The 15668-nt window shown below is 47.5% G+C and overlaps 1 protein-coding gene across 2 annotated transcripts in view; it reads right to left on the reverse strand.

The window, feature by feature from the left end:
• Positions 1 to 15668, reverse strand: part of PRDM16 (PR/SET domain 16) — a 317495-nt gene that overhangs the window by 12712 nt on the left and 289115 nt on the right. For both annotated transcript variants that reach the window (XM_086764499.1, XM_086764498.1), the window contains exons 9-12: positions 11854 to 13255; positions 8011 to 8098; positions 3728 to 3897; positions 1927 to 2004 (exon numbers count right to left, since the gene is read on the reverse strand). In XM_086764499.1, the coding sequence (XP_086620625.1) occupies positions 1927 to 2004; positions 3728 to 3897; positions 8011 to 8098; positions 11854 to 13255 (1738 nt within the window). The remainder of the gene's footprint in view (positions 1 to 1926; positions 2005 to 3727; positions 3898 to 8010; positions 8099 to 11853; positions 13256 to 15668) is intronic.

Raw genomic sequence — 15668 nt, forward strand, 5'->3', positions numbered from 1 at the left:
TCTAAGAACATTTCCATTCATATTTGGATGAATACGTTAACACTGACAGAGTCAAAAGAAAAAACTTTTAAACAATCAAAAGTTATAAGAAAGACATCAGTAAAACAGCGGAAAGTCAGCAACCTCCTTTTACCTGCATAAAGTCAGCACTTAAAATCAAGCTTCCAAAACAATTATTGCTGCAAAAGCTGGAAATTTCAGTTCTCAGAGAGCAAAAGAAAATCAATGACAATTAAGCTCTTCTGTAAACCAGCACTAACTCTCAGGAGTGCCATTATAACGCAACATTGTCCAGAAGTCAAACCTCTCTTACAAAAAAAACACACAGGCCATTTTCTGGGAGAAGACCAGATCAAATAAATCTTTATTTTCCTAACCTTTGTTAAGTTGCGAGTCTCCTTTTTTGGAAGAAAACTGAACTAACAATCTCTGAATAATCGGGAGCAAGCGGTTTAGTCAGACAGGGGTGCGCAGCGAATACCCAGTGTTCATTCAAGGCGTATCAAATAACGCAACCCAAAGAATCAGAACGGGGAATAGTTCCAAAATACATGTCTGCTTTAGAGAGGGGTTTTTTATTTTTAATTTACCTAATGTCTACACTCCAAATTCTGTACGACTCTGTATGGAAAAAAAAAAAGTGACTCCACGAGTACCAGGGATTATGATGTGGGAGAGAGCAGCTTCTTTAGTTAAACTAAGCATAAAAATGTGATGTATTTGACCACCTGGCCTTTTGCTGCTCATAAATTTATTTGTGTTTCTCTTTATATAATAACTATAACATTAGCTTTGCTGTGAACTTATGGCTGTGGATGGAAATACCATAATATCAGCTACCAAAACCAAAACTGTTTGAATTGTTGCTGTTGTTTGACAATGCACAGAACACTTACTCACACTACGGAAAACACAATGCTTGATCTTCTGTGAGCGCTCAACTTATCATCCATTCAGTTTTGCTGGTATATGTGTCTATTCTAACAAGAAATCAACTAAAGCATGCTTTTTTGCCAAAGTTTTTGGAAACTGACTGCAACACATTAGGAGAAAATACTGGGGGAAAAAATTCCCACTCGGTCTGCCATGAGAAACATTCCTTCATATACCTACATACACACACATCCTTACATGTATTTTCCTGTGAGTTTTACTCAGATTTAAAGCACTCACTTGAACAGGAGTCCCTCTAGGAGAAGCAGCACCTGTGTGTGCCCAGGCGGGAACTCCGTGCCTGCACGCAGGGTGCTGCCCAGGGGAAGAGATGGCCGTTTTTGCAATGAGCCCCTTTGCACAGACGCCATGCAAACTGAAGTATAAAAATCAGATCACCTTGTCCACAACTAACAGAAAATAGTTCAGCTTTCTACCTCAAACACCCATCTGAACAGTGTGCAGATTTCCCCCTCTAATCACTCCTTTTAAACTTTGTGATTTGAGGTAAGATACTCCCCAACTTAGATTTTTAAAGCAGATATATGACAGGGCTTTTCTTTTATTCTGGTTGTTTTTTGATCCACTACTCCAGGCACCTTTGATATGCATTAAGAAAAGAAAAAAAAAATCTAGCTAGACCCAGCAGTTAATGTACTGGCAAGCCCTTCAAAACAGCCCGATTTTCAGAGACATTCAGCACCTTCAGCTGTCCTTGAGATGAATGGTTAACGTGAGTGTTAAACAACACTGCAAATCAGACCGCTCATTTGCCAGCATACATCTAAATATAAGTTAAGTGTCTATCTTCAAGCTGCCAAGCCTGATTATTTTTGGCTGGTACACATAATATACAATCCTATGAATCACTGTATGTAATGCTACAGGACTGCGGTATTACGTTGGCACAGCTTTACAGGAAGGAGAAAAAACAACACAGTGGTGAATGAGGAGTGTGTTGGGAATGGGGTTTTATCTGGGGGGCAACATCACCTGTAGGGCTGCTCTCCAGTGTGTGTCCGCAGATGCCTTGTCAGATTTGCTGAGCGCGGGAAGATCTTACCGCAGTACCTAGAGAGTGAAAGCCAAAGCAACCGTCAGTGCATGAAAGTCCTGCCACCACATCATTTACAAACCCTGTATCGCCAGCTACCATCGGCCTCACTCCTTTTGATACCGCTCCCAAAACCTGAAAATCCCTTTGTGCACTCACAGCTCTAGGCACCACTGTACTGAGGGGGGGGAAAACGTGGAGGTAAGCACTAACAGCGCGACCCACCCCGAATAACGGGATTCACAGCAGTGAGACACTGGGTTAACCCATTTCCATCAGAGATGCAGAACAACGGTCGGTTATGCTGCCCCATTGCAGGGGCAGGAAAAAGGAAAAACCACTGTAAGAACGCCCAGTTCAGACCCAAATGCTGACTGAGCTTATCTTGGAGGCCTGGGCAGGTACAGAGGAACACAGTGACCATCCCCAGAGTATTCTCCCAGCTTCCATCTGAGGGTGAAGATCCTCCTGAGCCTGAGGTTGTGTCCAATACCCTTTTGCCGAGTTCCTTCCATCTATTTTTCCAAAAGCTTGTGACATCCTCAGCTTCCTACAGCGATGAGTTCCCCTGCTGAACCGTGTTGTGCACAAGAACCTCCTGCTTGCTGGAACCTGTCCCTCAGGTACTGCATGCGGTACCACCTCGTTCCCGCATTAGGATACGAGTGGTTAATCACTGGCTGGTCACATTGCCCATTGCTTGAGATTCTTATAGATAACCTTTACAGAGCTGTTTAGTTACTGATCATACAGAATCTGCTTGATCATCTTCCTCAGAATTCACAGACTTTTCTCGACAAATGTTGCAGCACTGTTACTGTTATCAGGATATACTGCGGCGAGACTGACCATCTGCTTGGAGTAAGGAAATGCAGCAATAGGACATGAAATAAGATAATAAATCTGATTCACAGCAAACTCAAAAGGAAGAGAGGTATAAATAAAAACATTAATTAGGAAATAAAGTATTAATTATGAAGGGCTGCATTCTATGACTGTGAAACCTGATGTTTAATGTCACAGAAGGAACGTATGAGTAGATGGCCTTGAGATGAACGGTTAATGTGAGTGCTAATGACAGTGAAAATCCAAATACTGACTTGCTAGTGTTCATCTAAACTTAAGTTTAGTCCCTATTTTAGGCAGAAACCTCAAATTTCTAAATAACTCAACTGAAATTTGACCCCATAGCTTTGACCCCAAAGTTGAACATAAGAGATGCACCAAATAAAACCCAGTGATCTGCTCCAATATGAGCTTTTAGAGCTGCAACGGATACGTAAGTATTGCTGTGGGTACAACTGTGTTTGAAAAAGTGGTCTACTGTATGGCATGTTTAAAACTGCACTATTTTGTATAGCTGAGATTGCACTCACATTGGAAACCGTGACATTTGCTGCCACACACAGGAGACTTGGCTCGGAGATTTCTGTTTGCTTGACAATCTCCAGATCTGCTCTCAAGGTTATTAAAAATTACAAAGAAAATAGAAGATGCTGATTTTCTACCAGACAAAACAAGCTATTTCAGAGGGAATTAGTCATCAGAATGCTCTGTTCTAATTCTGCTGCGTCTTGTTTTTCCGCCCACCCCTCCCGAGACAGTAAAGATGTCCACGTGAAGTTGCTCTGTTGCACGCTGGTGTCTGATGCAGCTTCCCATGCGAGGTGGCATCCTCCCAGGGCCGCCTCCACAAGTTGGGGGCACGGTCCCACTTCTGTGGGGTGCCCGGGCCCTTACCTGCAGGTGTAACGCTCCTTGCCCTTGCGCAGGATGGGATCGGATAGCGTGGGTGGCGGAGATCGGAAGTTGAAGGGATGATGCGGAAGGGGCTGCAGGGAAGTGCCAGTGTCTGCCTTCATGGCTGCAAAACTCTCCAGTTTCTCTGTCATCGTTTCTATGGCTGACATCTACAAGCACAAGGCAAGATCTCATGTCATAAAACTCCACAGGAAGAACAAGATCTGATGCATTAAACATGTCTTTTAGCACTACTGTGTTGGTCAAAGCCTGTTGCTGATGTTTGCTGTCACGCTCAGACGCTCGCTGCACAGCGTGAAATGGAGCCACTGAACCCAGCCAGGAAAGGCTCAGAGAAACCAGAAGATGTAACTGGCAAAGTCATGCAGTAAGCATCACACCTCAGAAACTGGGCACTTGTTTACCTTCTGCAACGTCCATGTGCTGACTTTCAGCATTTCAGATTACAAATCATCTCAGAATACGCTTGGCTTCCCTTTTTCCAGGGATGACACTGAAGTTAGACACCCTGGTCAACTGCAGGATGTAGAACTCACCGACCAAACCCTCCTCTCAAACTCAGAACAAAGTTTTGGGAAGCAAGGAGGTCTGACTTCTCATCAGCCTCCAGATTTCAAACGGCACGTGACACCCTCACACGGGCCCGGAGGGACAGCAGGAGCGAGCTGCGGGCAGGCAGGTAGGACCCCAGGTTAGAAAAGACAGAGAAGTTCTGGGTCGGAGGCAGAAGAACCCTGGCCAACGCAGAGCGGGAGCACAGGAGGATGTGTGACCACTCATCAGGGAGCTGAGATGGGGGAGAGGCTGAGGCTAGAGGGGTGAAGAAGGAGCAGCTGGGGAAGAGGAGGAGTTAAGATCCGACTCAGGATGGAGAGGGTCCCCAGAGAGTTTGTCTAGCAAAGAGGCCAACGTTTAATTACATGTAAGAAAGGTTCAGAAGCCACTGAAGGTAATGGAAGGATGGGTGGGAGATGGCTGAGCTTCCTGGAGTGAGAGGGAATTCCAGCCAAAACACTCTACATGAGCTGTGGCGGGATGAGTTACGGTTGGGAGGACCACAGCCCACGCACTGACAGCCCGTTCCGATGGGAGCAGCAGGCACACCGGCCTAGAGATGAGATGCCGAATAAAACGCTTCAGGCTGCCTTTATCAGCTCTAGTTGGTATGACTCAGCAACGGCCACGTTCTCATGTAAAGGCTGGATTAAATACCACACCAGAAAGAGGGAGAAAGGGAAAAACCTGGAGATATAGGAGAAGGGAAAGCAAAAAACTTGTGTGCAAAAAAAAGAATACGCATAAAAATCCTACCTAAAGAAAATCACTTTTACTTTCGTTAGAGCAAAACAGGAAATCCAAATCCAAGAGAGAAATGCAACTCGGAGGACTACGCTGACATCTCCAGTGCTCAATTTTATGCACTCTTGAGAGCACTTTCAAGATACCAAGCAGAAAACAGGGATAAAACAAACAAGGCAGCAATAAAGCTGCCTCCTCCCTGCAGATGACATCACCGGGAAAGAAGGGAGCGCCGGGGGGAGCGGGAGCCTGAATGGAGAGCCAGCCGGAGCGCCGGGGGACAGCGGGCGAGCGGAAGGCGGGAGGAAGCCATATATCAGAACTAGATGCTCTATTGTACAGGAAGGGCTGACCTTTTGCACGTTTACACTTTATTAAACTGGGCTCGGGGGGGGGGGGGGGGAGAGCCAAGATATTGTTTAAAATGTATGACTATAAAAAAAAGTTGTCTTAATCACCAACGAATACATTGTGGAAGGCTGACAGCCATTCATAAGCTGTAAAAAAGAGGAGTAGTAAAACCCATTTCCCGATAATAGATCCACGGCCCCTTGGTTGGAGGCTCCCAGCCCATGATAAATAGTAAGTAACACTTAGCGCCAGCCACTTGAAAAGGTTACTTGATCATTTACAGCAAAAGCTCTGCCCCAGCTGCCAGTCATGTAACAAAACCACCACGTTAAAACGCTATCCGGATCTTTCAGAGCTCTGCCACTCAGCCCTGCGCCGGAGTACCTGGAGATAGCTTTTGTTGTGCCCTGTTCTTTAGGCACTTAGTCAGAGATGTTTGCTGCCTTGATAGACGTAGGCTCATTTTAAAATTCTAAACACCGGCCACAGCCTCTCCAGTGGTAAAGGCACTTTGCTATTTAGGGAACAACTGTCTGGTTATAATAAAAAAGAAGGGGAGAAGAAAAGAAACTTAACAGGTGAGAAAAGGTTTGCCATTAAGTTATCAAAAAGTTACACCATTTATTTATGTTGTCTGGAGTTTCATTTAAAAGAGACAATGTAAGAATAACTCCCATTAGAGCAGAGAAACTCCTGTCAAAGACTGGCTAAGAAATAAAAGTTGCCTGAAATTCATTTTGAGAGAGAAAGCATCTTCTGAAGGCTTGGTCTTTATCACATCTTCTGGCTTAACCACACCCACTCAGGGCCCTCTAGGAGAGCTGGGGAATTACTCGCAGGAGAAAAGGTTGAGACCATGCTCGTGTTTAGAGTGAGAGAAACACAGGTACAGCATGACCCGGTACATGAACACTGGACCTAACGAAGAAGACAGAAGCAGGAGCCCCTGAAAACATGATTTCTCAGGAAAACATCCAGGATAACACTGTATGGGGATCCGGTAGTAAAGATCTCCCATATTCTTGAACGTATGACCCGTCTTTGTTCACCGCATTTGAAATACCCGACCGATGACATAGCATGGGAACAGCAACTCCCTGCATCAAGCGATCTTTACGCAGCAACCCACTTCATGAAAAATCAGTTACCAGGAAGTTTCGGGCTCGAGTGATTGTAAATTTCAGGCGATTCTGCGTGATAAGCTGTTAGAGATAACCAGACCTTCCACATCTTTTCCTTGCCATGGGAAGAGGACGTGGTCAGGATTTTGGGAACAATGTTAACAACCTTCCACCCAACGCTTGCTCCTGCTCAGGGTTTGTAGGTTTCTCATCGTCTTGTTGGGTTGCTTTGCCACACTAGCTCCTCCCTGCTATCAGATTCTTTACAGGCAGATATCCCCACTATTCTAACTCACACAAACACAGGATGTTCCTGGCCAGCCTGTCACCATTATCCAGCCTGTATGAAGGAAAAATCGGGGGAAGTTATTAACCAAACTCTGAGGCTGATGCGAAACAATGAGGGAACTAAGTTTAGCTGTGAAAGCAACCAGCATCCAGCTTTCACAAACCTGCAAGTTATTTATCTAAGGTGGGAAACGTGATCAGAGAACAATGCATGTGAATATAAAGGAGAGCACAATAACGACCGCAGAGCTCAGCTCCCAGCGCGTGTTCACAGAGGAGAGACGGAGGATAGCCGGTGACCGTCACGCTGCAGAGGCTGTCGGTGACCGTCACACTGTTACTGTCATGAGGCAAGAAACCCTAAGGGCAACGAGTAACACCGAGTAACAACAAGCTCTCTTCTCAGGGAGCTCAGCTATCGCTTGTAAAACACAGGGGTTTGTAAACTGGGGTTGATTCTCGTGAACAGGCTCGGTTGCTCCAGACTTAGCTGTGCCTTTCAAAGACTCTGCGTGAAAGGCCTGGCCTGGCCCGGCTGCGCTGCGGGCTGACGGGCTGGCGTTCCCGGTCCACTCTCAAACGGGAAAAGCTATCCAGCAGCGTTTCTTGCTGCTCTGCAGTGACTCAGACCCGAAGGAGGCGCATAGGGAGCAAATACCCCTGAGCTGTCAGAAGAACAGAGACCAGAGCAGCTGTGCAGAAAGGAAGGAATACAAGTTCTGCACCAAGTGACCCAGCACCTTTTGGCGCAGGCAGAACTGATCCCTGACTCTCATTGCCCTGCACCTTCACGCTTTCTAGATGAGTAAGGGAACGTCAGGCAGGTATAAAACGGCACTGCTGGGATGTGCACAGTCCTTCTCCACTTTGCTCTACTGCAAACAACTGCACCAGGTGATCCCCACGGAAAAATTACGCAGGCATTCTGGCAAGGGAAAGGGGAGGCTGGCAGACCACATGAGTTGTCCAGATCTCTTCCCTGTTCTTCCGCTAATGCAAAAGAAACAGCAAGGCATAACAACCATCATCCTCAAACCAGGCATGAAATTAGAAGTATAGGAAAGTATCTGGTGGAAAATAGCGGAGCTTCCAGTCAGGCCCTTGGCTGAGAAAGAGCCCGACCCAAGTGCCCTGTTCGTACCGGCTCCATTTCAGACTTCTCGGCACCCAACCAACGCTACACGATCACGTCACTGCTTTTACCTGGGGGTGAAAAAGCAGCGGGGAGGGTCGCAGGTACTTCTCCTTGAGGGCACCCACGGGGTCTGTCACCTTCCGCTTCTCCACCCTGCTGGACAACAACACAGAGGGTTACATACCTTACAGGGCTGCAGGCGGCACAGAAACAGCCAGAGCGTCGGCAGAGGTGTTTAAGTTACACACGTGAGGCTATTCTACTGGCACAAACAGCTGTTCTGCTGGACACCACTAAGTATGACCCACAAGTTCCCCTACAAAAGGCACTGGAAACAATACCAAAATGGGCCCTCTCCTTTGGGCAATGTGTTTTTAGCCATCAGACTGACAACTAAGGAAATATTTTGATCTTCCTGTGTCGGAGCTAGTGCCTCTGCCACAGTGGTTTCTAAGCCTCTGCTGTTGTGAAATATCATGAAAAAACCCACATTTACAGCAAAAGCAATGTTGAAGTGGGAGAAGCTCTCGAGTCCACAGCAGGGAGCCGCTGCAAGGAAAAAAAATTGCCTTTGAGAGTTCGTCTTTATCTTAAGAGTTAACACTGGGCCGGACTTTGCAGCCCCAAGGGTGCTGAAACCATTAGGTGTTTCACATTCATTTTCTGCCTTGCAGCTGAGATATAATTTGCACTGAGTTTCTTTGGCAAGCGCATGTGGACAACAATTCAAAAAGTTAGGAAGTGGTGGGAGATTCCTGAAGCGACGAAGGAACCCAAGTACTTCTGATGTCACCGGTGCACTGAAATACTCCACGCTTAAGCACCTCACTACGCAGGAATGATCCTGAAGTTAGGCTCCTGTTTTTGAAAATATTGGCTTTGCTTTCACAAAATATTCCACTTGCAGGGAACCTATGGAGTTGAATCACCAAAAAGAGAAACTGAAATGTCTTCTGTAGGAAAAAAGCGTTATGAAAGTAACTCCACTAAACGCAGCCGCATCCTTAAATTACTGGAACAGAGTCCATCTCAGCTAAACCAGCAGAAATCCAATAGTAAGAGTCATTTTAACTACATTAGTCCAGCAGAAATGAGAGCAAATTATTTTGCTGCATTTCAGCTGATTGGTGTGTGGATCAAATTACCAAAGAGTTTAAAAGAAGTCACACAGAGTGCTATTCAGCAAACTGTATTTAATCTGCATTTAATTTTTCCTGGGTAGAAGAAAAGAGAAGAGCTGGATCTGAAATGCAGTCAGAACTACTGTGCTTTGGAAGGTATGTGGTCCATGGGCATGAGTTTTCAGAGAAACAACAATCTGTACAACAGTACGTAAAAAGTTTCTCCCTGACACAAGGTAACACAGCAAACCGCGGCGAGCAGCACCCCGACCGGGGAAGCCTTTCCCTCCTGACGTGACGAAATCGGCCGCGATGCCCAGGGGAACGCCCGCGGGACCCTGGCTGTCCCAGGAGACGGCCCCACGTGCATCACCAAGCGAAGCGACAGCGCTTCGCACAGCTTTGCCATCCCTCTCCCCATGTCAGGCACTGAGAACACAGCAAACGCACAAACGTCCCCGTCAGAGCCGAATTCCGCAGCGACCGGAGGATTAAGCTGATCTTTTCAGCCCAGTGCCTGAGAACGTTACCTTAACGAGGCTGAGCTAAAAACCGCACTGATTTCAGGCTGTCTGGCTGCATTAAATTGTATCACCAGGAGAAAATGTCAAGGATTTAAGTGGCCTTTGGGAGAAAAACGAAGGAGCCAAATGATGTGAGAGAGCCTGATAAAGAGAAGTTTAGAAACAAAATATTTCTCTATTTTTTAAGCTGGGACTTGGAAGCTCTGCCGTTTAGCTCATTACATCAGAAGTCTGAGTCGCAAGCAACTCCACCACTGACTTTCTATTTTAATGTATTACTAAAACTACATGCATCCCGTGGAATGCAACAGACGATGCCCCCATCCTTCACTTCCATCTGTCTTCTGGACCTTTGCAGTTTTCCCGAGGCTGCTATTTTAATTGGCAACGGCTTTTCCAACCCATGTTTTTTTAACATTCCTACCGAGAGCGCCCAGAGGTGGCAGGATCCTAAGCTAACTCCAAGCTTTTGCCTTTCTATCCCATTTATTTATTTTTTTTCCACTACTTTTTACGAAAATAAATGCCGGACTGTGTAGATTTTTCCAGGAGGAGATGAGCAGGGAGGGTCCCAGACAGAACACACGACAGGTCCCGGGTTGTGATGGAGCCATTTCCATCACAGACGGTGAGCGTGTAAGCAAGCGACACAGCATCAACCCTGAGAGCGCTGGCAAAGCCAGAGACGCTTTCTTAACAGCAAGCAAGGAGGGCTCGCTAATCCCCATCTCAGCTGACAGCTCTGGCCCGGCTAGACACTGACATCATTTTTTCCCACAGTTATCAACCGCACAACAGCAGCCAGGCAGTGACACAGGTGCTGCTCTCCTGGCCTGCCTCTCCGGCCGGCAGTGACGGCCACGCCGCCCCTCGCTGTTCGCAGCCCTTTGAACGCTCACGCGAACCGTCCCGGCGCTGACATAACCGCTCCGCGGTGACCAGGAGTCTTTCCAGCGCTAAGAAAACACCAGCTTCTGCAGCACAGCCACGACTGCCCCGCAGGCCGGGCGGCAGCTAGGCTCGCCACGCAGCCCCGCGCCACGCCAGGGACATTCAGCTCAAGTCACGCTGAAGGCACAAACCATCCACTCCCAGGAGCGGGCTGTTCCACCAGACACCGAACCCAGGCGCTCTCGGCCAAGCCCGCCTACTGAAACGGATGGTTACGAAGCATCCTGTCCTGAGGGAGAACTAACTGCCATGTTAATGTCTAAATCAAACTAGTCCGGGATACCTCTTTTCACTGCCCTTTGCCAAAAACAAGCAAACGCTATTTGCACAAATACACCTCAGCCACGGCAGGAAGATAACAAACATCGGGCCAGTGCCCGGGTGGGTAACAGGAAAACTCACTGGTATTCTCCCCTTAAAGCTTAAGATAATTTGCCTTTAGAAAGGCGTTTTATAAAAAGCTCTAAAACAACAAAAACCACAAGTCTCCACTGCACACCTTCTTCTGAACTCATTCCTGCTGGAAGTTTGACTGGCATTTGGGTAACTTCATCCAGCCTGCTTCACACATGCTTCCCACATTCAGCTCCTGCTGGGCGTGACACAACGAATGGGGCCTTCCTCAAAACCCACCCATTCCGAGTGAAACGAGAACATTCGTATCTTCTGAGAAAGGTAAGTCTGCAAGAAATGCACGTGGGAGAGATCTGGATACTAACACGCTACCACGTATTTACACAGTACTTGGTACTCCAGACTTAAAAACGTTCCAAAGGCTGGGTCCACAACAGCAGTTCCTACGAACTGACAAATTCTAAGGAATTAGAAAGAACAAGGGAGGCAGGGAGGAAGAAAGGTGAAGTGGCTCACAAAAGGCCATCAAGTAAGTCAGTGGGAGAGCTGCATTTCCAGGCTCCCAGGGCTCCTGACTCATTCCCAAGCCATGAGAGCCCGGGCTCCGAGGCATCTGAACTCTGCATTCTTATCGAATCAAACCTCTGGAATTTCCCCAGCAGAAGTGCCATCTTAGTGTTGGCTCGTGGGAGAGTCCTTAAATAGGTCAAGTTTCTTCTTTATCAAAATAAGGACGTGTTCTTTATACGTATTGATTACGAGCACTCCCTTCAGTTATTCAGCCCTTTTGATTCAGAAAATTCAGCGTGCTGTGACAAAGGAGTGAGAAGTACAATCAGCTGCAGCAGACTTTCACTGCTCTGTCTAAACAACCCACATCCCGATCTGCCTCAAGTTGCGATGCTGTCAGCTAGAAAATCAGCTCGTTAGAGGAAATGCTTAAGGCAGGGTATGTTAATACCTGTAAATGGGGTCCATGAAAAAGGGTGATGGCTTAGCGTAATGCAGGGACGGCTGCTGAGGCAGTTGAGACTGGGAAATCTTGGGTAAGACTTCACTTGCCATCAGCTTCCTCTCCCCATAAATGTGGTTTTTCCGGGGCTCTCTCCCTCCGTTCTGACTGGCTCGGATGCGGTTGCCGATGCTCAGATCCAGTGGCTGTTCTTCCCCTGAGGATGGGGCTGGCAGGACCTTAGGTGGTGGCAAGATTGGCTTAATCTCTTTTGGCTTTGTGGTGAGATCGAAGGGCGACTCCGAGCTGGTGCTGCCTACCTTGTGGAGGTCCCTGGGTGACTTTGGTTCTGCCTTGACCAGCAAGTTGTGATTGAGGGTCCGCTCTGTAAAAGGGTAGAGTGAATGGGGGAAATTGGGGAGGAACTGAAAAGGGAACATGGAATGATACGGGAGCGAACCCATCTTTTTCTCCTGCATCCCCATAAAGCCAGGCCCAAAATATTTCTCTGCGATGGAGGCGATGGCTTTAATAGAGTCATTAGCTGCTCCCGTGGTAGGGAGCAAGTGCTCTTCGGGGGGAGGAAAGAAGGAATGCTGAGAATAGAAGAGAGGGATCTCACTCGTGTTGTTGGCGGAACTTGCAGACACAGAGCTGCTGACAAAATCTGGCTTGCTCTCTGTTTGTTTGCTCTTATCTTTCGTTTTGTCCCTGTCGCTCTCTGCATCACTGTCCAGGTCAGAACCGGTGCCAGTAGTGGTGTCCAGATCTGTGCCCGTGGTTGTATTGACATCCTCAAAGTCACTGCCATCGGACATGTCACTGTTCCTGGCTTTTAGCTTCTCCAGGTAGGAGTTTTCCAGGCTGCTTTCACATTTCTCCTCTCCTGAAGTGGCCTGGTTGCTGTTGCTCACTGCTGAGATCAGAGGAAGTGCTGGGTTCCCAAGGGGGCTCGGAAGCTTTGCGTCTTGAGTGTGGTTGAGGGGACTTTTGAGCAGTTGTGTGGGTGGTAACAAGGGGGGCCTAGGGTACAGAGACGGTGGGAAAATCCCTGGGAATCCCGGAGTGAGGGCAGGAAATGCTGGGGGGGCAGGTGAGAATGGAAGACCCCCCGGGTGCGGGCGGGATGGAAAATAATCGTTAAATCCCAAGCTGGCATGATTGAGGTTGGGAGAGGGCTTGGATTTGTCCATCATGGAAGTGGGCGTTAGGGGCAGGCCAGGGGCAAAAATCCCCCCCGGGCTGTAATGGTTCTTGCCCTCGCAGAAGCGCCGGTGTTTGTTGAGAGAAGAGGTAGTGCTGAACATCTGGCCGCAGTCCTTGCATTTGATCTGGGTGCGACAGTCCGCGTGCATCCGCTTGTGACGGCAGAGGTTGGAGAACTGCGTGTAGGACTTGTGACAGACCTCACCTAAAGCATCAACAGAAACCAACAACAAAAGCAATATGAAATTAACAGCAAACGGCAGGGGACTCACGAGAGCTTCACCGGTGCCCCCCAGCCCTTCCCCCCGCCGCTGAAACCGTGCTTGCCCGAAGAGAGAAGAAAAGAGGTAAAAAGCAGGCTATGGCTATATGCTGAACTGGATCTCTAGAAACCCAGCTCCACATTTCTCCTGCTCATGCTTCCCTACGCAACTTTCGGCACGCCGTTTAGTTTCTTTGTGCCTCGCTCTCCCTGGATAAAATCAGGCTAATGCGTTTATCTGATCGCTTCAGTTTGCAAGCACGTGGGAAAAGCTGCCTCCCCCTCTTTAAATGTTTATGCAGGACTCGGCCTCGCCGGGCTGTGGTCCTGGCTATGTTCAGAAAAGGAAGAGGCAGCCCTGGGAATCCTGGCCGAGGACGCACAAGAGAGGCGAGGGGGAGCGGGCTGGAAGACCCCAGGAGCAGCCAACAAAGCAACGCTGCGCCTGAACCCCAGCCGCCGGCCAGCTGCCACGGGCCAGGCTCACAGAGGCGACCATCCCAGAAATAAAAACACATTTCCCTTTCCACAACCCTCCTTCCTAGAGAACTTCTCAACAAGCGACTCTCTACAGAAATCTGAGGGCACGTGCTGGTCCTGCTCAAATCTTTTTTTCGGAATTTTCAGTAAAGATAATCATGCATTTTAATGACAGTATGTATTTCTATTAGCTAGTCTGCTCTCCCTGCAGTCCTGGCATGGCAGGAAGCACTGAAGGCTGAAGGGAGAAGAACTTTGCCTCATTTAATCAACCCTACCCTGCCTTTAACGCCACTAATTGTAAGTAACCGCTCCATGGGGATGTTCTATCAACACTTTGCCAGCCAGGCCTCAGTTCACCTACAAGTGGGGTGAGCTCTTCGTCAAAATAGTAAGACACCCCAGCAATGCTAAGTTAACGTTACATCAGCGTTTTCTTTAACGACCTGTAAATACTGAGCTTTCAAAATGTGACTGTTTATGACCTCTTTCCCCTACAGACTTTGCTGGTGTGGAAGGAACAGGGCAAAGTAAGAAAAAATCCCACCCAACCTTTTCTATATATCAAAACGCTGTAACTTGTTACTATCTGATGCCTCTTTCAACACAAGAATAAATCCTACTTCTTAGGGAATTAGCGCGCTCTTCTTTCACAGCAGAACTGCTGTTATCACCATTTTGTAACCACTGAAACTGAGACAAAGAGAGGGAAGGCAATTGTTCAGAGCTGGGCCGGCAAGGACCCCAATCCAAATTTTTCCGACACCCTGTCCTCCAACTCAGTGATGAAGGGGTCCTTCCTCCCTCCCTCCCAGCTTTTACTGATAGGTACACGCAAGCCTGAGTTGTCCTATGTTTTTTCTAAATCTTTAGGATTTACATCAGTGCTTGAATATCAAATGACTGTCAGGAGAATATTTCACTGGCAGCTCGGAAGGGAACTCCTTTCCATTGAAACTCAAAGCAAAGATTATTGAAATCTAACAAATTCGATATTTCAGTTCAAATGAGCACCCCAAAGTCCAGTGGATTGTCACCAAAGGGTCTGCCCTTTGGATTGCACTAGAAATTTAATAGGAACTGCCTTTCCTCAGAGAATGTCAACATTTCTGCTTTGGGCTTAGACACAGCAAGGAGCTGCAAAGGACACACAAACAGAAGGAGAACTAGAAAGTCATCAGAAAAGTTTCAGTGTTTAAGTAACAGCTTTTCCAAATCAGTATGCTCAGGCCATGCCTAGTTTTTGGCAACCACACCTTAAAACCTTTTGCCAGTTCTTCTGAACCACTATTATTGAACACGTACAGTTTTGTGGCTGCTGCATGTATTATTTCAGCTATCTTAACTTTCAAAGAAGGGGTTTACTTAGTTTTTTACTTCATTTTAAAACGTTTTCCTAAAGAATACCTAAAGGAAACACTTCTCAGTTTGTTTCCCGTAAAGCTAACGGTCTATTAACTACAACAATCCCTGTTTCCATGGAAGTTTAAGCAGAAGGATGTGTCAGCATCCGCATAACACGAGTCCCCCGGAGCAGTCCTGCCCCTCCGGGCTGTTCCCGTGCTTTGCTATTACAAGAGATGCGCTTGCCACGGGCCAGTCCGAGGGATGCCAAGCGCCGTGCCCCTACAAGGGCTGCCAGGCCAACGTCAGGAGAGCCAGTTCACCGCTGCCTCTCTCGGTTTTGATGCTACTTTAGCTGCTTGACCCTTGGTTCTAGAAAGGGTCAGTCCTTCTCTTGTCCTGCGCAAAACCAGCATCTGTAGAGCGTGGCAGTTACTGCGCACGTCCAAATGAACAGGTAGGTGCACATACTTCCGCGTAAGGATACCATGAGTAAGCTCCCTCTCAAATTTACTCATCATATCTGAAGAAA

The sequence above is a fragment of the Chlamydotis macqueenii genome, chromosome 21, assembly GCF_036417535.1.
Source record: "Chlamydotis macqueenii isolate bChlMac1 chromosome 21, bChlMac1.mat, whole genome shotgun sequence".
NCBI classification, from domain to species: domain Eukaryota; kingdom Metazoa; phylum Chordata; class Aves; order Otidiformes; family Otididae; genus Chlamydotis; species Chlamydotis macqueenii.